This window comes from Drosophila persimilis, unplaced genomic scaffold, assembly GCF_003286085.1.
Source record: "Drosophila persimilis strain 14011-0111.01,24,50 unplaced genomic scaffold, DperRS2 tig00003934-arrow-arrow-pilon, whole genome shotgun sequence".
Lineage (NCBI taxonomy): Eukaryota > Metazoa > Arthropoda > Insecta > Diptera > Drosophilidae > Drosophila > Drosophila persimilis.
Window position 1 is genome coordinate 18,925 of NW_020825707.1, and position 21,946 is coordinate 40,870.

At 46.7% G+C, this 21,946-nt stretch overlaps 1 protein-coding gene and 2 pseudogenes across 1 annotated transcript; 1 reads left to right on the forward strand and 2 right to left on the reverse strand.

Annotated features, from left to right (window-relative positions):
* Window positions 1-4,113: 4,113 nt before the first annotated feature.
* Window positions 4,114-7,197, reverse strand: LOC113567287 (annotated as a pseudogene).
* A 1,763-nt stretch (window positions 7,198-8,960) lies between these two features.
* Window positions 8,961-9,350, forward strand: LOC113567288. The gene has a single exon (XM_026994632.1). It carries the CDS (start codon window positions 8,961-8,963, stop codon window positions 9,348-9,350), a length of 390 nt encoding a protein of 129 aa, XP_026850433.1.
* Window positions 9,351-16,122: 6,772 nt separating this feature from the next.
* Window positions 16,123-20,740, reverse strand: LOC113567289 (annotated as a pseudogene).
* Window positions 20,741-21,946: the final 1,206 nt, after the last annotated feature.

The window sequence follows — 21,946 nt, forward strand, 5'->3', positions numbered from 1 at the left end:
CAGAAGCGAGCCTATAAGAGGAGGGCCGCGACCAGGAACGGGGAGAGTCAGCAAACGGAGCTAGCAAGAGTGAAGTGAATAGTGAGCCACAAGAGTGAGACCAAGCGAAGGGAAAAGAACTTTAGAAAGCGAACGCGTTGTGTGAGGATTGAGAGGCGGACTCGAGCGTGCAGCCAAGAGCCAAAGACCCCAATCCCTTGAACCAACGGTGCCACGCTTGAAGCGCATCCCACCAGGAGTGAGGCACCCTTGGGCCGAAAAGCCAAGTGAGTCGAGTGAGAGCGAACGCGTCAGGCGCCTGACTGAGAGGCGGATTTGGGCCACGTGCCAAGACTAGCCCCAGTCAGTAGAGCCGGCGGTGCCACGCTTGGCGACGCCGTGGGGGGCCCAGGGAGCGACACGCTCATCGAACCACAGAGGAGAACCAAGAGGAGAACCAGCACCGGAGTCGGAATAGCGTAGGATAGACTTAAGATACCAATAAAGCATATTAGCATACCAGTACAAGACCCAACCCGTGCCTTCTTACTTGTTTGTAGCGGCGTCTGCCGGAGGAGAGCCATACTGACTTAGTATCGGGTATAACTGTAGAGTTGCGGTGTCCGCAGCAACTCACAACGTTCCCCCTCGTTTTATTTTGGAAATATACAAAACAAAACTTTATAATATATCGTCGAATTATTTATGTCGGGTCAAGCAGCTTAAATATTTTAAATTATTGCCAGTGGTGCGGCCCAAAGGAAATGTATTTTGGTTTTGTCGTTTCCAATGCCCCCACTGCAAAGATCATTTGCTACCGCATATGCGCATGCAGCGGAATTCTTTCGTCTCCTTATGTCGCAATCTCTCGGACTCGGCTTAACAGCGTCCCCGAGCAGCTCTAACGCTCTCGGGCTATCATACGCTCTCGCTCGCGTCTAAGCTTGCTGCATAGGGCCCGGCAGATTGGCCCTTCAGCCCTTGCATGGGCAGTTTTGAGCTAATCGTCGCAGCTATTAGATTAACATCCTCGCATCAATCGTTCGCCCAATCATTGCCATATGTACATACGCGATAAGTAGGTTTACATATGCAAATAAATTGTGAATTATAACACCCTCTCGACTTTCATTAACTTCAAATTGCAACAGTTATTAAAAACGCCTAATAGCTTAACATTTGGTGACCCCGACGTGATTGTGCAATAAATAATCTATCAGTGCAATCACCAACTAATATAGCATTCAAAGATCTAAACTAATTGCCATCTCAACCAGTGTCATCAACCACATAAGTTATCCATAAGTTATCTATTGCTCGTGTTACTCTTTGCGACGATGGCAGCCATGTGACTAAAACTTTAGGACTTGCGTGGGATCCGGTTTCTGATCTACTATTATTTTCGCTCTCGGCCCTTCAATCTTCTTTGAATTCCTGCTGGCGCTCTGTTTTGTCATCCATAGCGCGATTCTACGATCCTCTCGGACTAGCTGGTCCCGTAATTACTAAATCCAAAATCTTTCTCCAGCGTTTGTGCCAAGAGAAGTTGTCCTGGGATGAAAGCCTTCCAGTCGGCACTGAACACCGAGTGGCAGGAAATATGCACCAGGTTTGGTCAGATTCGTCGACTTGAATTTCCTCGGCTTGTAGTCCTTCCAGACTCTACGCTGGAAATTCACGGATTTTGCGATGCCAGCAACGAGGCTTATGGTGCATGCATTTTTGTCGTGTCCAAGGGTCAGCATTCCAGCAGTCACTTACTGTGTGCCAAATCTCGTGTGGCTCCTTTGAAGACACTTACAGTACCAAAGTTGGAGCTTTGTGGAGCGGAGTTGCTGGCTAGGCTCATATCTGAGATAGCTGGAATGAATGTATTCAAGGGAAGGTGTTACTGTTGGTGTGATTCTGCCGTTGCGCTCTCTTGGATTCGGGACGAGCCGTCAAGATTTAATATTTTTGTTGCAAATAGAGTGTCAACGATTCAGGAAATGACCGAAAAAATGGAATGGCGCTATGTTCCCACAGCTTTAAACCCAGCCGACATTCTGTCTCGAGGGGCTCATCCGACTGAGCTGAGTCACCTCTTTGGGCTCATGGTCCTCCATTTCTTTGCGGCTCCTCAGATGACTGGCCACCCACTGTGCTACCTGATAAGCCAGCCCTTGAACTTCGTCGGAAGGCTCTTCTGCTCAAATCGCCCTACATGGACATTATTGCTGATTCCAAGTATGCGAATTCATTTGCTTCTTTGCAACGCGTTTTCGGATACATTCACAAGTTTTGCAACCGAATTCGGCGCCCCGGTCTCACTGTCTCAGACATTGAACATGGAACCCAGGTATTGCTACGACTAGTCCAGCGTACTCATCTATGGGAGGACATGAAGTCACTGCGGGCAAGGGGAGCAGTCTCCTCATCGAGCTCAATCGCATCGTTATCGCCATTCATGGATCAGTTTGGACTTCTCAGGGTAGATGGTCGACTGAAAAGCTCTTCGTTGGAATTTGATGGCCGTCATCCAATCATCTTGCCCAGCAGCCATCCACTGACTCTTGCAATAATCTCCCATTTTCATGAGCGGAATCTGCACGCTGGTCCTCGAGCTTTGCTTGGACTAATTCGTTCCCAATATTGGCCTATTGGGGGGAGGAAGACGGTAAACAAGGCAGTAAACAAGTGCGTAAGATGCTTTCGACTGAAGCCCAGGGTATTGGAGCATATTATGGCGGATCTTCCAAAGGAGCGGCTCGATGGTTCTCATGCCTTTGAGATCACAGGCGTGGACTTCTGTGGGCCGTTTTTCTACAAACCGGAGGCACGCAACAAGGCTCCAATCAAGTGCTACATCTGCATCTTCATTTGTTCCGCTACCAAGGCTGTTCATCTGGAGCTTATAAAGGACTTATCCACAGTTGCTTTTCTACATGGACTAAGGCACTTCATATGTACTAGACGAAAGCCGCGGCAAATTTGGTCAGACAACGCAACCAATTTTGTCGGCGCTAAGAATGAGCTGATGGAATTAAAGCGCCTGGTCCTCAGCGATGACCATCAGAAGGCGCTGCTGGATTTTTGCTTGGTCGAGGCTATAGACTGGCATTTCATTCCTCCGCGCTCCCCTCATTTTGGTGGTCTATGGGAGGCTGCAGTGAAGACGGCCAAGTACCACTTCTACCGTGCGATAGGCAACTCGGTTCTTGGATTTGACGAGCTGCGGACGCGGTTGTGCCACATCACGGCAGTGATTAATTCAAGACCTTTAGTTTCAATTTCAGAGAGCCCTGCCGATCTAGACGTTCTAACTCCAGCGCATTTCTTGAATGGTGGCCCTCCTGCTTCGTTCGCTGAGCCTGACGTCACGCAGCTAAACTTCGATCGCCTGGACGGCTGGCAGCGCGTTTCGTACCTGCAGCAGCTCCTTTGGTCCCGGTGGAAGGAGGAGTACATAACGTCACTGCAGCAGCGCTCAAAGTGGCGCACTGTGAAGCCTAGTTTAGCTGTCGCCGATTTGGTTCTTGTCAAGGATGAGAATCTTCCTCCCATGAAGTGACCACTGGCGAGAGTGGTCGAGCTTTTGCCTGGACGAGATGGCGTTTCCCGAGTTGCTGTGCTGAAGACGTCATCTGGAATCACAAAGCGCGCCGTCAACAAGCTGTGCCTACTGCCAAATGCTGTTGCTGTTGAAAGTCAGGCTTCCAACGGGGGGAGTATGTCAGATCAAGCAGCTTAAATATTTTAAATTATTGCCAGTGGTGCGGTCCAAAGGAAATGCATTTTGGTGTTGTCGTTTGCACTGCAAAGATCATTTGCTACCGCATATGCGCATGCAGTGGAATTATTTCGTCTCCTTATGTCGCTATCTCTCGGACTCGGCTTAACAGCGTCCCCGAGCAGCTCTAACGCTCTCGGGCTGTCTCGGACCCACAACGCTTCCTATGCTAATGCTAATTCGATTGGTGGCGTTTCGCCATCTGCCATCTGTTCTATCTAGAACCACCAGCCGATTATAAAAACAATTGTGTTGAGTAAGGTAGTCTTGAGTAGTCTGAGGTACTCAGACTAGCACAGCGTAATACTTGATACAGCCGAACATCATTGATAATTACTCTTATCAGTCTAGTGTGTGGGTAGTCGGAAGCTCACATCTTTTTTATGTGGTTTTGTAATCTACAAAATGTCTACATAAGAGTGAAAAAAAACCCATATTGATATTTACATCTATAACTATTCTGGAGTAGTCTCTGTGGCTTCTTATTTAGGCACGTCGGACTCAACCAGATTACTTCCGGCATTCAACTGGCCCTGCTGGACATCAACTAAGGATTGCTTTTGTTCGCTTGGAGCTTGGGGCTTCAAAACACTTTTCTCCCGGGATCGTAGAAGATTATCGAGTCCGCCAAAAGGAGCCTCAATGACAACGTAAAGCAGATACGAAATGAAAATAGTGATCCCAAAGTCAGACCAAAATTTCTGCATCTGAAAATCATCAATGAGGTTAGTTAAAAATAAGCAACCATCAACTACTAGAAACAAAACCTACTACAATTTGTCCGAGAAATAAGTATTAGTACGAACGCTTCTACTGTTGACTTCCTGTACGAAAAGGTGTCAGATGTACACGGAATAGGAGAGTCTCGAGAGAGGCTGCCACAATGGCGAGGATAGGAAACTGTTGGCCAGACCGCCATGGCCCTGCATGCAGGCAAAGACGATCCAACACAGGGCTAAGGGCCAGCCCACTCTGGTAAGCGTGTAGTACAGAAACTCCTTGAGGGTGGACAGGGGTGGAGCACTCTATTGGGTCGCAGGGTACAGGGCAAACATCGAGGTGAAGATCATGGCCAGACTAAGAACCCATCCAGACCATACCAAAATCCGGCTTATTTGGAACTTCTTCCTACAATTCAGGTGAAGAAAATATCCAAAAGAAATGCAATCAGCCAAGGTGCCGAATGAGTATGTGTGGCAGAATACAGTTTCCTTCCGGCATCTCCTTCGGTTCCATTCCTGCAATTAAATGGGGTTGAAGAACTCCAACGACAAACAGAAGCATCGTGGACCTACTTGAAGAGCAATGAGTATTTGTTGACTATCATCGTGGCAAAGAGGCAGGACGATAGTAGGAGAACAAGAACCGCGATGCCAGCTGCTGCCTTTTTGCCCCACTTATACAGTGCAATCAGCAGAAGCGGAGAGATTATATAAAGCTGCATATCCACTGCCCAGTACCATGTGTGATCCAGGCACTGAAAACGATTATCGTACAAATGGTAATAAGAGTAGATCTATGACTTACAATATTGCTTGTAGCATAATTCTGCACGAAGAGCAGCGTCCAGAACCAGCCCTTTTCATAGGCGGCGGTACCATGGAATCCACCTTTAAAATAAGGTCCCCAGAAACAATGGGCGTCAGCTTTATGTAAACTAGGATTGCTATTGCAAGTATCGGCACGATCCGTATAATACGATGAAGATACATAAGCGGCACATTCAGTTTTCCTTTGGATCTGTAAGAAAATTGGCAATAATTCTCGATGGATACAAAATATCTCAAACACTTACTTATCCATTGAGCGAAGAGCAACCGTAGCCACTAGTAGGCCACCAATAAAGAAAAAGGAATCAACCGAAAAAAATCCGTGGATAATAAAGCTGGAAAAGGATTCCGCGACCCACTAGCAAACAAAAAAACAGAGCTGAATGGTTTTTGCACATACAAGCATGAGGCCACTAAAACCGAAATCATATTGAAGGTATTTATATTTGGAGAAATTAGCGAATATATGTATTCATGGTCAAAAACAACACAGAATAGGGACATGCAGCGGATTCCATCAAGACAACTGATCACGTTCGGATTCGATTTGCTGTCGACAATGCGGAAGATGGCACGGGAACTTGACCGTGCCGAGCACATCTTCACAGTCACAGAGATACTACCTGGTAGGCAAAATACGAGTTAAATCATTCTGTAAATCATTCCGTTCTCTCCGGTCCTCACTCTGATCCTGGCACAGAAAGTAGTCGTAGAGCGTGCATAGACCCACGATAGTACCCATCAAGCCAAGAAGTACACTGCAATCCATAGTATGAGTCACAGAAATTGATTATGATAAGGTCTAACTTACACTGTGAAAATGGTCATTCCATCCCAAGGTTTCGATTCACTTGTCTGATAGCTGGCCTCGCTAAATTTTATATTTGTGCTGCTTGAGTTCAACAAATTCTGCATTAACTGCTCCAGAAACGTATCCATATGTGCCGCAGAGCAGGAAGCCGGAAAGCAAGATGCGATCTTGATCGAAATGGATACGGCGGGTACAATTAGAAAACAGTACTTTCCATGTATGCTGTGACTACTGGTGATCTCCTCGCTGATCTTGACTCATCGAAGTTACCCAGATGGTAGACATTGCCGGACAGCACTCCTGAGGGAATGGAGCCCCAAGCATCGATCACTGCTCACAAAATTCGTCAACTTCAGTTCTCATTGACTTGAATATAATTTTCATTATTTACTTACTCTTAAGTATAATTTTCCCATAATTTTCCAGTAGTGAGCGCCTGCATGAACTGAGCCATGTCCGCGAAACACAACAGATCCTCCTGACTGGGTATTCGGGGGTGGAAAAGATCCAAGTCCGGGAGCAATTCATACGGAAGTTTTCGGCAAACTTCCCAGCGGGCGGAGACTTTTTAAACGCTGGTAATCTTGCAGGACATCTCCGTCTTTCAGTTGTGCGGCACTGACAAGTACCAGTCCGCAGACAGTCCGCTTAAAACGTTCACCATGCTAATACTTTTTCGATTGAAGGCATTGCACCTTTTGACTGTGATTTTATAGGAATGTTTCGAGGGAAATCTGGCGATAAAATTATCAGTGTGTCAGCTCTCGAGTCGAGTATATCAGCCAAAATGCTTAATTCAGTCGTACATCACCGATAAGGAGCAATCCGTCTAAATTCTAAGTAGTCACAAGCTCATTTATTTATTTTTTTTTCCCAGGTAATCGTTTTACTTATTGATGGATTAAATTTGGTTTTAATATGAGTGAGTAAGAAAAAAACGGAGAAAACAAAAGTTTAGCTAAACATGGATGTAGACAATTTGTTCTATAATTCTGAACATTGCGTGAAAAGATGATAGCCAAGGTGCAATTATTACCATTAGTGGTGGCAGATCCTTTCTTTGTTTCAATGTTTTTTCCAATTCTCATGACAAGTGGCAGCAAAATGGCGAGAGTTCGTGAAGAGATTCTGCCTCACCGCAACAACCAAATTTAAAACGAGGGGGAACGTTGTGAGTTGCTGCGGACACCGCAACTCTACATTTATACCCGATACTTAGTCAGTATGGCTCTCCTCCGGCAGAGGCCGCTAATATTAAACGACACGACAAAGAGTGCGTGCGAGAGAGACAGAAAATCAGTCAGAGCGTGACGTCGGGCGCTGCGTAGCCACTGCAAATTGATTTCTTGCTTTTGGCTACAAAAATGATCCGATCTGATCCAGATTCAGCGATCTGATAGATATGGTCACTATCTATGATTCTGCGTTTTTAGTTTTCTCGAATGTGCAATATTGTGAATATAACAGATTTTCGTCCTTTGTGGGTGCGGAAGGGGGTGGGGAGAAATTCTGAAATATAAGTTTTATAGTGAGATCTAACAGAAGTGCGGATACCAAATTTTGTTACTCTAGCGATAATAGTCTCTGAGATTTGTGGATTTTCGTCCTTTGCGGGGGCGGAAGGGGGTGTGCCGAAATTTGGACACGAAACAGTCAAGGTCCGATATCACAGGAGTATGGATACCAAATTTGGTTGCTCTGGCTCTTATAGGTTCTGAGATCCTTGAACTCATATTTTGCAATTGGCAAAACCGACCATGAAACCTGTGTGTTTGAGAGAGACAGAGCGAGGAAAAATAAAATTGTATTCTTGATTCTGGCTATAATAATTATACGATCTGGTTGAGATTTTACATTCTAGAACATATAAACATCCTCTACGATTCTGCCTTTTTTGGTTTTATCGTATCTTTAAAAACGTGGATGCCACAGATTTTCGTTCTTTGTGGGGCGGAAGTGGGCGGCGCGAAGTTTTGAAATATTTTTGTGGCGTTGTGGGGTGGGGTGGGGAGACCTGAAAAGAAGGGAGAATCTGTTAGGAACACAACATCGAAGTGGGCCCTGAACTATCACTTGGAGCCGTTCAGAACTGGCTCTAGGAATCATTCAGTACAAATATCGAAAGTACAGGGAACATAAAGTAAATAAAAATTCAAATACAAAACAAAGCCCATGAACGAATATTTCCTCACAGGTGCTGGAATAAGATGAATCCAACTATTAATAATCCACGTTCCCCATTCACCCTTTCGCGGGGTATTTTCGGATCCATGGGATCCTTCGACTTTACCGACCAGCATCAGCAGCAGCAGCCGGAGCTGCAGGTCCCCCCCGAAGGTTCCGGCGACAAGAATGGACTCAATGCGATGCCCTTCCTAGGACTGCTTTCGCGCCCAATGGGTCCAATAGGTCGCGCACACCCCCCCACCTTCCCTCCGATGGGTGATTCAGATGGGTGAGCGGCAGCAGCTCAGACTCCCCTTCCCCCTAGGACATAACTTACCCCCGGCTCCCCTGCAGATTCAATGCTGTGCCACAGATGGCATCGATGGGACCACCGCCCGTGTTGAGCTCCCTCTGGACAGGCGGCGCTTCTCCGGACAGTCGCGGAGACTACTACGACGGCCCGCACAAAGAGTACTCCGACGGCCGCTACGACGGCGACTACGAGGGCGACTACTCGATGCCCACCGAGGAGGACCAAGAGGAGGAGTCGTGCTCCTGTCAGGGCCAGAGCGAGTTCAGCTCGATAGAGCGCACCGAGTCGGACTCGGAGTGGGAGGAGCTCTCCGACGGCCCTTCCCCCAGGGTCTCTCCGCTGGAGTCCCTCGGCGCAGTCGTGCTCTCCACCATGCAGCCGGAGCACAGTCAGCGCATGGTGGCCTTGTACCACCTCGTCTTGGAGACTGCTGTGGTCAAGGTCGTGCTGCTGGTGCTGCAGATGCTGTGCTGCGCGGTGTTCTGGCTGGTCGAGAAGACTGTGGTCGTCAACGAAACCGTCGGCTCGATGCGCCTCCGATTGTGGAACAGCAAGTTCAAGCTGCGCACCATCCAGCGCCAGTTGCTGTGGCGCATGGCCAATGCCCGGGGCGACGAGACGCTCGTCTTCTTTGCCGTGCTCATGACCACTCCCTGGCTGTTCTCCCTCAGCCTCCTGGGATTCATCCTGTCTTTGGCGGCGCTCCTGAAGAAGACCGTCGAGGAGCTGGTGTTCCAGATACGCCTGCACCTCGTGATCTAGGGGGAAGCCATCGAGCAGAAAGCAGCAAGCAGTATCCAATCACACACTGACAGAAGACAAACGTCCACACGCCCGACACTCCACTCCTCCCCTCAGAGATGTTTGCACTTCCATTTGGGCATCTATTTTCGTTGATGCCAGAATCGTAATGCACGGAATCGTCTCTCCGTTTTTGGCCGCAATGAAAATATATGCCGAAATATTCGAAATTCAAAGTCAAATTCAAACAAGAGTTTCCAGTCGATCAGATATATCGTTTATGCATATTACGATCCGTTCCGTTTGGACGGGAGTCCAATTGCTCATCGTTCATCCCCGTGATTGCATTTATTATTATTTTTATTTCGCTGCATATTTGTTCTGCAATTTATTCAATAATAATCGGAGGAGGAGAGCATGCAGCAGCAGCAAAACATTTCCGCTGCAGCAGCGATTGTGGCAGCCGTGGGGCCTTTGTTGCCACCAATTGCAGGCCCCCGCATACGCACTTCGGAGGCACGGAATCCACCAGAAGCGGCAACAAATGAATCATTAAATATTCACTGTACTCTTATTGATTCAGTGATCAGTGATCAAAACAACACAACAAAAGCGTCATCATCCACGATCCACGACCCATTATACCTGATCCAGAATCCGTAGAAGCATCCATTTTCAGGGCTCTTTTGGGCGCTGGTTGGGGTACGCCTCCGATTTCAATCCCTTGCCACACGGGCAACCCGAGCAAGCCCCGATATGTAAACAGGGTCAAGACTACCTGTGCGAAGGGGGCCAAGGGAGGCGTCGGCATAAGACTCGGCCCGGAAGTGGACATACTCGTGTGCAGCCCTTTCGCCCGGTTATTGATATTCCCATTTGTGATTACAGTCTGTAGCGCCCCAGCAGCTCTTATAGTCTTTGAGCATTAGGCGCTGAAGAGGACGGACAGACGGACGGACGGATGGACGGACGGACAGACGGACAGACAGACAGGGCTCAATCGACTCGGCTATTGATGCTGATCAAGAATATATATACTTTATGGCGTCGGAAACGATTCCTTCTGGACGTTACACACATCCACTTTTACCACAAATCTAATATACCCCAATACTCATTTTGCAAACAGATGCAAAAAAAAACAAAACGGAGAAAATCCCTACTGCAGTCATCGACTGCGATACAACCTCTGGCGCTTACGTATAATTTCGTATAAAATATGTTCTATGTAAATAATCAACCAATTTCTTTTCGGTTTTAGTTGCCGATCGTGTTCTGACATGATAATTATAGTACGAGAACAAAGAATACAATAAGTATAGACAATGGAAGAGATTACTTGGAAGAGTATAATTTGTATACCCGATACTCAAAATGTTTTTTTTTGTTAATTGTTTTCTTGATGCTGGCTATAATAATAATACGTTCCAATTCAGATTCCGTAGTCTAAAAGATATCGTCATTCTCTACGATTCTGCGTTTTTGGTTTTCTCGTATCTTTAAAATTGTGGATGCCACAGATTTTCGCCCTTTGTGGGGGCGGAAGTGGGCGGGGCAAAGTTTTGAAATATTTTTGTAGCAGTGACATATCACAGAAGTCTGGATCCAAAACATCGTTGCTCTGGCTCTTATAGTCTTTGAGCATTAGGCGCTGAAGGGGACGGACAGACGGACGGACGGACAGACGGACAGACGGACGGACGGACAGACGGACAGATGGACAGACAGACATGACTCAATCGACTCGGCTATTGATGCTGATATACTTTATGGGGTCGGAAACGAATCCTTCTGGACGTTACACACATCCACTTTTACCACAAATCTAATATACCCCAATACTCATTTTGAGTATCGGGTATAAAAACAGGGTCATACCTTGCATCAGAGGAACAGCGGGGCATCGCTAGAAATGATCGGTAAAGCTTGAATGAAGGCGGCGGAAGGCGTGAAAGCGGGAGGAAAACTTACCCGAAGCATCCAGAGGGCCGGCGGAAGGCATGCGCGCCAGCGAAGGGCAGTAGGGAAAACCAGACGCGCACAAGAAAAACAAAGAAAACACCCGGCATCGCGAGAAAATAGTACGTTTCCAGTCCATTGAGGAATTCGCGATCCGGAAGTAGAATACGCACGCTGCGACATATCGAGTAGATCACAAAAACGACCTTACGCTTTATCGAGTGGAGCGTAAGGGCAACGCTGTGTCATATCGAGTAGGTCAGAATAGCGACCATACCCTATATCGGGCGGGGCAAAAGAAGCAAAAGAAGCACCCGGGTCGAGAACAAAGCAAACCTGGGACGCGGAAAACCGGGGTTTTCCGCCAATAAAAGAAGGGGGGAAGTGTGAGGAAAGGTATTCCCACAAGTAGGGGGCAGTATAGGGTTAAGCGCTAACGGCCGTTATCCGGGGATATCCGGAGGCGGCGAATTCCCGAGGAGAGCTCTCCCGGGGAACCAAGATGAGAGGGGAGGACCCCTGGAGAGAGAGCAGCGGGATGACGGGATCGGGCCGGCAGTGGCCCAGCGCATGACCAAATATGGTCATGAGATCACGCCACCAGCCAGGTCCCGTTGGAAAGCGACAAGGGAATGAAGGAACGCCGATGGAAAAATACGGGCACCGCATGGCGGAAAGTGCCGTTAGCGCCAGGCGGCATCGGCGGCGCCGACGCAGAAGCGAGCCTATAAGAGGAGGGCCGCGACCAGGAACGGGGATAGTCAGCAAACGGAGCAAGCAAGAGTGAAGTGAATAGTGAGCCACAAGAGTGAGACCAAGCGAAGGGAAAAGAACTTTAGAAAGCGAACGCGTTGTGTGAGGATTGAGAGGCGGACTCGAGCGTGCAGCCAAGAGCGAAAGACCCCAATCCCTTGAACCAACGGTGCCACGCTTGAAGCGCATCCCACCAGGAGTGAGGCACCCTCGGGCCGAAAAGCCAAGTGAGTCGAGTGAGAGCGAACGCGTCAGGCGCCTGACTGAGAGGCGGATTTGGGCCACGTGCCAAGAATCGCAAGCCCCAGTCAGTAGAGCCGGCGGTGCCACGCTTGGCGACGCCGTGGGGGGCCCAGGGAGCGACACGCTCATCGAACCACAGAGGAGAACCAAGAGGAGAACCAGCACCGGAGTCGGAATAGCGTAGGATAGACTTAAGATACCAATAAAGCATATTAGCATACCAGTACAAGACCCAACCCGTGCCTTCTTACTTGTTTGTAGCGGCGTCTGCCGGAGGAGAGCCATACTGACTTAGTATCGGGTATAACTGTAGAGTTGCGGTGTCCGCAGCAACTCACAACGTTCCCCCTCGTTTTATTTTGGAAATATACAAAACAAAACTTTATAATATATCGTCGAATTATTTATGTCGGGTCAAGCAGCTTAAATATTTTAAATTATTGCCAGTGGTGCGGCCCAAAGGAAATGCATTTTGGTTTTGTCGTTTCCAATGCCCCCACTGCAAAGATCATTTGCTACCGCATATGCGCATGCAGCGGAATTCTTTCGTCTCCTTATGTCGCAATCTCTCGGACTCGGCTTAACAGCGTCCCCGAGCAGCTCTAACGCTCTCGGGCTATCATACGCTCTCGCTCGCGTCTAAGCTTGCTGCATAGGGCCCGGCAGATTGGCCCTTCAGCCCTTGCATGGGCAGTTTTGAGCTAATCGTCGCAGCTATTAGATTAACATCCTCGCATCAATCGTTCGCCCAATCATTGCCATATGTACATACGCGATAAGTAGGTTTACATATGCAAATAAATTGTGAATTATAACACCCTCTCGACTTTCATTAACTTCAAATTGCAACAGTTATTAAAAACGCCTAATAGCTTAACATTTGGTGACCCCGACGTGATTGTGCAATAAATAATCTATCAGTGCAATCACCAACTAATATAGCATTCAAAGATCTAAACTAATTGCCATCTCAACCAGTGTCATCAACCACATAAGTTATCCATAAGTTATCTATTGCTCGTGTTACTCTTTGCGACGATGGCAGCCATGTGACTAAAACTTTAGGACTTGCGTGGGATCCGGTTTCTGATCTACTATTATTTTCGCTCTCGGCCCTTCAATCTTCTTTGAATTCCTGCTGGCGCTCTGTTTTGTCATCCATAGCGCGATTCTACGATCCTCTCGGACTAGCTGGTCCCGTAATTACTAAATCCAAAATCTTTCTCCAGCGTTTGTGCCAAGAGAAGTTGTCCTGGGATGAAAGCCTTCCAGTCGCACTGAACACCGAGTGGCAGGAAATATGCACCAGGTTTGGTCAGATTCGTCGACTTGAATTTCCTCGGCTTGTAGTCCTTCCAGACTCTACGCTGGAAATTCACGGATTTTGCGATGCCAGCAACGAGGCTTATGGTGCATGCATTTTTGTCGTGTCCAAGGGTCAGCATTCCAGCAGTCACTTACTGTGTGCCAAATCTCGTGTGGCTCCTTTGAAGACACTTACAGTACCAAAGTTGGAGCTTTGTGGAGCGGAGTTGCTGGCTAGGCTCATATCTGAGATAGCTGGAATGAATGTATTCAAGGGAAGGTGTTACTGTTGGTGTGATTCTGCCGTTGCGCTCTCTTGGATTCGGGACGAGCCGTCAAGATTTAATATTTTTGTTGCAAATAGAGTGTCAACGATTCAGGAAATGACCGAAAAAATGGAATGGCGCTATGTTCCCACAGCTTTAAACCCAGCCGACATTCTGTCTCGAGGGGCTCATCCGACTGAGCTGAATGAGTCACCTCTTTGGGCTCATGGTCCTCCATTTCTTTGCGGCTCCTCAGATGACTGGCCACCCACTGTGCTACCTGATAAGCCAGCCCTTGAACTTCGTCGGAAGGCTCTTCTGCTCAAATCGCCCTACATGGACATTATTGCTGATTCCAAGTATGCGAATTCATTTGCTTCTTTGCAACGCGTTTTCGGATACATTCACAAGTTTTGCAACCGAATTCGGCGCCCCGGTCTCACTGTCTCAGACATTGAACATGGAACCCAGGTATTGCTACGACTAGTCCAGCGTACTCATCTATGGGAGGACATGAAGTCACTGCGGGCAAGGGGAGCAGTCTCCTCATCGAGCTCAATCGCATCGTTATCGCCATTCATGGATCAGTTTGGACTTCTCAGGGTAGATGGTCGACTGAAAAGCTCTTCGTTGGAATTTGATGGCCGTCATCCAATCATCTTGCCCAGCAGCCATCCACTGACTCTTGCAATAATCTCCCATTTTCATGAGCGGAATCTGCACGCTGGTCCTCGAGCTTTGATTGGACTAATTCGTTCCCAATATTGGCCTATTGGGGGGAGGAAGACGGTAAACAAGGCAGTAAGCAAGTGCGTAAGATGCTTTCGACTGAAGCCCAGGGTATTGGAGCATATTATGGCGGATCTTCCAAAGGAGCGGCTCGATGGTTCTCATGCCTTTGAGATCACAGGCGTGGACTTCTGTGGGCCGTTTTTCTACAAACCGGAGGCACGCAACAAGGCTCCAATCAAGTGCTACATCTGCATCTTCATTTGTTCCGCTACCAAGGCTGTTCATCTGGAGCTTATAAAGGACTTATCCACAGTTGCTTTTCTACATGGACTAAGGCACTTCATATGTACTAGACGAAAGCCGCGGCAAATTTGGTCAGACAACGCAACCAATTTTGTCGGCGCTAAGAATGAGCTGATGGAATTAAAGCGCCTGGTCCTCAGCGATGACCATCAGAAGGCGCTGCTGGATTTTTGCTTGGTCGAGGCTATAGACTGGCATTTCATTCCTCCGCGCTCCCCTCATTTTGGTGGTCTATGGGAGGCTGCAGTGAAGACGGCCAAGTACCACTTCTACCGTGCGATAGGCAACTCGGTTCTTGGATTTGACGAGCTGCGGACGCGGTTGTGCCACATCACGGCAGTGATTAATTCAAGACCTTTAGTTTCAATTTCAGAGAGCCCTGCCGATCTAGACGTTCTAACTCCAGCGCATTTCTTGAATGGTGGCCCTCCTGCTTCGTTCGCTGAGCCTGACGTCACGCAGCTAAACTTCGATCGCCTGGACGGCTGGCAGCGCGTTTCGTACCTGCAGCAGCTCCTTTGGTCCCGGTGGAAGGAGGAGTACATAACGTCACTGCAGCAGCGCTCAAAGTGGCGCACTGTGAAGCCTAGTTTAGCTGTCGCCGATTTGGTTCTTGTCAAGGATGAGAATCTTCCTCCCATGAAGTGACCACTGGCGAGAGTGGTCGAGCTTTTGCCTGGACGAGATGGCGTTTCCCGAGTTGCTGTGCTGAAGACGTCATCTGGAATCACAAAGCGCGCCGTCAACAAGCTGTGCCTACTGCCAAATGCTGTTGCTGTTGAAAGTCAGGCTTCCAACGGGGGGAGTATGTCAGATCAAGCAGCTTAAATATTTTAAATTATTGCCAGTGGTGCGGTCCAAAGGAAATGCATTTTGGTGTTGTCGTTTGCACTGCAAAGATCATTTGCTACCGCATATGCGCATGCAGTGGAATTATTTCGTCTCCTTATGTCGCTATCTCTCGGACTCGGCTTAACAGCGTCCCCGAGCAGCTCTAACGCTCTCGGGCTGTCTCGGACCCACAACGCTTCCTATGCTAATGCTAATTCGATTGGTGGCGTTTCGCCATCTGCCATCTGTTCTATCTAGAACCACCAGCCGATTATAAAAACAATTGTGTTGAGTAAGGTAGTCTTGAGTAGTCTGAGGTACTCAGACTAGCACAGCGTAATACTTGATACAGCCGAACATCATTGATAATTACTCTTATCAGTCTAGTGTGTGGGTAGTCGGAAGCTCACATCTTTTTTATGTGGTTTTGTAATCTACAAAATGTCTACATAAGAGTGAAAAAAAACCCATATTGATATTTACATCTATAACTATTCTGGAGTAGTCTCTGTGGCTTCTTATTTAGGCACGTCGGACTCAACCAGATTACTTCCGGCATTCAACTGGCCCTGCTGGACATCAACTAAGGATTGCTTTTGTTCGCTTGGAGCTTGGGGCTTCAAAACACTTTTCTCCCGGGATCGTAGAAGATTATCGAGTCCGCCAAAAGGAGCCTCAATGACAACGTAAAGCAGATACGAAATGAAAATAGTGATCCCAAAGTCAGACCAAAATTTCTGCATCTGAAAATCATCAATGAGGTTAGTTAAAAATAAGCAACCATCAACTACTAGAAACAAAACCTACTACAATTTGTCCGAGAAATAAGTATTAGTACGAACGCTTCTACTGTTGACTTCCTGTACGAAAAGGTGTCAGATGTACACGGAATAGGAGAGTCTCGAGAGAGGCTGCCACAATGGCGAGGATAGGAAACTGTTGGCCAGACCGCCATGGCCCTGCATGCAGGCAAAGACGATCCAACACAGGGCTAAGGGCCAGCCCACTCTGGTAAGCGTGTAGTACAGAAACTCCTTGAGGGTGGACAGGGGTGGAGCACTCTATTGGGTCGCAGGGTACAGGGCAAACATCGAGGTGAAGATCATGGCCAGACTAAGAACCCATCCAGACCATACCAAAATCCGGCTTATTTGGAACTTCTTCCTACAATTCAGGTGAAGAAAATATCCAAAAAGAAATGCAATCAGCCAAGGTGCCGAATGAGTATGTGTGGCAGAATACAGTTTCCTTCCGGCATCTCCTTCGGTTCCATTCCTGCAATTAAATGGGGTTGAAGAACTCCAACGACAAACAGAAGCATCGTGGACCTACTTGAAGAGCAATGAGTATTTGTTGACTATCATCGTGGCAAAGAGGCAGGACGATAGTAGGAGAACAAGAACCGCGATGCCAGCTGCTGCCTTTTTGCCCCACTTATACAGTGCAATCAGCAGAAGCGGAGAGATTATATAAAGCTGCATATCCACTGCCCAGTACCATGTGTGATCCAGGCACTGAAAACGATTATCGTACAAATGGTAATAAGAGTAGATCTATGACTTACAATATTGCTTGTAGCATAATTCTGCACGAAGAGCAGCGTCCAGAACCAGCCCTTTTCATAGGCGGCGGTACCATGGAATCCACCTTTAAAATAAGGTCCCCCAGAAACAATGGGCGTCAGCTTTATGTAAACTAGGATTGCTATTGCAAGTATCGGCACGATCCGTATAATACGATGAAGATACATAAGCGGCACATTCAGTTTTCCTTTGGATCTGTAAGAAAATTGGCAATAATTCTCGATGGATACAAAATATCTCAAACACTTACTTATCCATTGAGCGAAGAGCAACCGTAGCCACTAGTAGGCCACCAATAAAGAAAAAGGAATCAACCGAAAAAAATCCGTGGATAATAAAGCTGGAAAAGGATTCCGCGACCCACTAGCAAACAAAAAAACAGAGCTGAATGGTTTTTGCACATACAAGCATGAGGCCACTAAAACCGAAATCATATTGAAGGTATTTATATTTGGAGAAATTAGCGAATATATGTATTCATGGTCAAAAACAACACAGAATAGGGACATGCAGCGGATTCCATCAAGACAACTGATCACGTTCGGATTCGATTTGCTGTCGACAATGCGGAAGATGGCACGGGAACTTGACCGTGCCGAGCACATCTTCACAGTCACAGAGATACTACCTGGTAGGCAAAATACGAGTTAAATCATTCTGTAAATCATTCCGTTCTCTCCGGTCCTAACTCTGATCCTGGCTCAGAAAGTAGTCGTAGAGCGTGCATAGACCCACGATAGTACCCATCAAGCCAAGAAGTACACTGCAATCCATAGTATGAGTCACAGAAATTGATTATGATAAGGTCTAACTTACACTGTGAAAATGGTCATTCCATCCCAAGGTTTCGATTCACTTGTCTGATAGCTGGCCTCGCTAAATTTTATATTTGTGCTGCTTGAGTTCAACAAATTCTGCATTAACTGCTCCAGAAACGTATCCATATGTGCCGCAGAGCAGGAAGCCGGAAAGCAAGATGCGATCTTGATCGAAATGGATACGGCGGGTACAATTAGAAAACAGTACTTTCCATGTATGCTGTGACTACTGGTGATCTCCTCGCTGATCTTGACTCATCGAAGTTACCCAGATGGTAGACATTGCCGGACAGCACTCCTGAGGGAATCGAGCCCCAAGCATCGATCACTGCTCACAAAATTCGTCAACTTCAGTTCTCATTGACTTGAATATAATTTTCATTATTTACTTACTCTTAAGTATAATTTTCCCATAATTTTCCAGTAGTGAGCGCCTGCATGAACTGAGCCATGTCCGCGAAACACAACAGATCCTCCTGACTGGGTATTCGGGGGTGGAAAAGATCCAAGTCCGGGAGCAATTCATACGGAAGTTTTCGGCAAACTTCCCAGCGGGCGGAGACTTTTTAAACGCTGGTAATCTTGCAGGACATCTCCGTCTTTCAGTTGTGCGGCACTGACAAGTACCAGTCCGCAGACAGTCCGCTTAAAACGTTCACCATGCTAATACTTTTTCGATTGAAGGCATTGCACCTTTTGACTGTGATTTTATAGGAATGTTTCGAGGGAAATCTGGCGATAAAATTATCAGTGTGTCAGCTCTCGAGTCGAGTATATCAGCCAAAATGCTTAATTCAGTCAAACATCACCGATAAGGAGCAATCCGTCTAAATTCTAAGTAGTCACAAGCTCATTTATTTATAATCTTTTCCCAGGTAATCGTTTTACTTATTGATGGATTAAATTTGGTTTTAATATGAGTGAGTAAGAAAAAAACGGAGAAAACAAAAGTTTAGCTAAACATGGATGTAGACAATTTGTTCTATAATTCTGATCATTGCGTGAAAAGATGATAGCCAAGGTGCAATTATTACCATTAGTGGTGGCAGATCCTTTCCTTGTTTCAATGTTTTTTCCAATTCTCATGACAAGTGGCAGCAAAATGGCGAGAGTTCGTGAAGAGATTCTGCCTCACCGCAACAACCAAATTTAAAACGAGGGGGAACGTTGTGAGTTGCTGCGGACACCGCAACTCTACATTTATACCCGATACTTAGTCAGTATGGCTCTCCTCCGGCAGAGGCCGCTAATATTAAACGACACGACAAAGAGTGCGTGCGAGAGAGACAGAAAATCAGTCAGAGCGTGACGTCGGGCGCTGCGTAGCCACTGCAAATTGATTTCTTGCTTTTGGCTACAAAAATGATCCGATCTGATCCAGATTCAGCGATCTGATAGATATGGTCACTATCTATGATTCTGCGTTTTTAGTTTTCTCGAATGTGCAATATTGTGAATATAACAGATTTTCGTCCTTTGTGGGTGCGGAAGGGGGTGGGGAGAAATTCTGAAATATAGGTTTTATAGTGAGATCTAACAGAAGTGCGGATACCAAATTTTGTTAATCTAGCGATAATAGTCTCTGAGATTTGTGGATTTTCGTCCTTTGCGGGGGCGGAAGGGGGTGTGCCGAAATTTGGACACGAAACAGTCAAGGTCCGATATCACAGGAGTATGGATACCAAATTTGGTTGCTCTGGCTCTTATAGGTTCTGAGATCCTTGAACTCATATTTCGCAATTGGCAAAACCGACCATGAAACCTGTGTGTTTGAGAGAGACAGAGCGAGGAAAAATAAAATTGTATTCTTGATTCTGGCTATAATAATTATACGATCTGGTTGAGATTTTACATTCTAGAACATATAAACATCCTCTACGATTCTGCCTTTTTTGGTTTTATCGTATCTTTAAAAACGTGGATGCCACAGATTTTCGTTCTTTGTGGGGCGGAAGTGGGCGGCGCGAAGTTTTGAAATATTTTTGTGGCGTTGTGGGGTGGGGTGGGGAGACCTGAAAAGAAGGGAGAATCTGTTAGGAACACAACATCGAAGTGGGCCCTGAACTATCACTTGGAGCCGTTCAGAACTGGCTCTGGGAATCATTCAGTACAAATATCGAAAGTACAGGGAACATAAAGTAAATAAAAATTCAAATACAAAACAAAGCCCATGAACGAATATTTCCTCACAGGTGCTGGAATAAGATGAATCCAACTATTAATAATCCACGTTCCCCATTCACCCTTTCGCGGGGTATTTTCGGATCCATGGGATCCTTCGACTTTACCGACCAGCATCAGCAGCAGCAGCCGGAGCTGCAGGTCCCCCCCGAAGGTTCCGGCGACAAGAATGGACTCAATGCGATGCCCTTCCTAGGCCAAATCCACACTAGTCTTCTGCTTTCGCGCCCAATGGGTCCAATAGGTCGCGCACACCCCCCCACCTTCCCTCCGATGGGTGATTCAGATGGGTGAGCGGCAGCAGCTCAGACTCCCCTTCCCCCTAGGACATAACTTACTCACTGTACTCTTATTGATTCAGTGATCAGTGATCAAAACAACACAACAAAAGCGTCATCATCCATTATACCTGATCCAGAATCCGTAGAAGCATCCATTTTCAGGGCTCTTTTGGGCGCTGGTTGGGGTACGCCTCCGATTTCAATCCCTTGCCACACGGGCAACCCGAGCAAGCCCCGATATGTAAACAGGGTCAAGACTACCTGTGCGAAGGGGGCCAAGGGAGGCGTCGGCATAAGACTCGGCCCGGAAGTGGACATACTCGTGTGCAGCCCTTTCGCCCGGTTATTGATATTCCCATTTGTGATTACAGTCTGTAGCGCCCCAGCAGCTCTTATAGTCTTTGAGCATTAGGCGCTGAAGAGGACGGACAGACGGACGGACGGATGGACGGACGGACAGACGGACAGACAGACAGGGCTCAATCGACTCGGCTATTGATGCTGATCAAGAATATATATACTTTATGGGGTCGGAAACGATTCCTTCTGGACGTTACACACATACACTTTTACCAAAAATCTAATATACCCCAATACTCATTTTGCAAACAGATGCAAAAAAAAACAAAACGGAGAAAATCCCTACTGCAGTCATCGACTGCGATACAACCTCTGGCGCTTACGTATAATTTCGTATAAAATATGTTCTATGTAAATAATCAACCAATTTCTTTTCGGTTTTAGTTGCCGATCGTGTTCTGACATGATAATTATAGTACGAGAACAAAGAATACAATAAGTATAGACAATGGAAGAGATTACTTGGAAGAGTATAATTTTTATACCCGATACTCAAAATGAGTATTGGGGTATATTAGATTTGTGGTAAAAGTGGATGTGTGTAACGTCCAGAAGGAATCGTTTCCGACCCCATAAAGTATATATATTCTTGATCAGCATCAATATCCGAATCTATTGAGCCCTGTCTGTCTGTCTGTCCGTCCTATATACAGCTAGTTATAGCAACGATATTTTGGATCCAGACTTCTGTGATATGTCACTGCTACAAAAATATTTCAAAACTTTGCCCCGCCCACTTCTGCCCTCCCAAAGGGCGAAAATCTGTGGTATCCACAAATCTCAGAGACAATTAAGTCTAGAGTAACCAAATTTTTCTCACTATAAAACCTATATTTCAGAATTTCGCCCCACCCCCTTCCGCCCCCACAAAGGACGAAAATCTGTTGCATTCACAATATTGCACATTCGAGAAAACTAAAAACGCATAATCATAATGACCATATCTATCAGATTGCTGAATCTGGATCAGATCGGATCATTTTTGTAGCCAAAAGCAAGAAA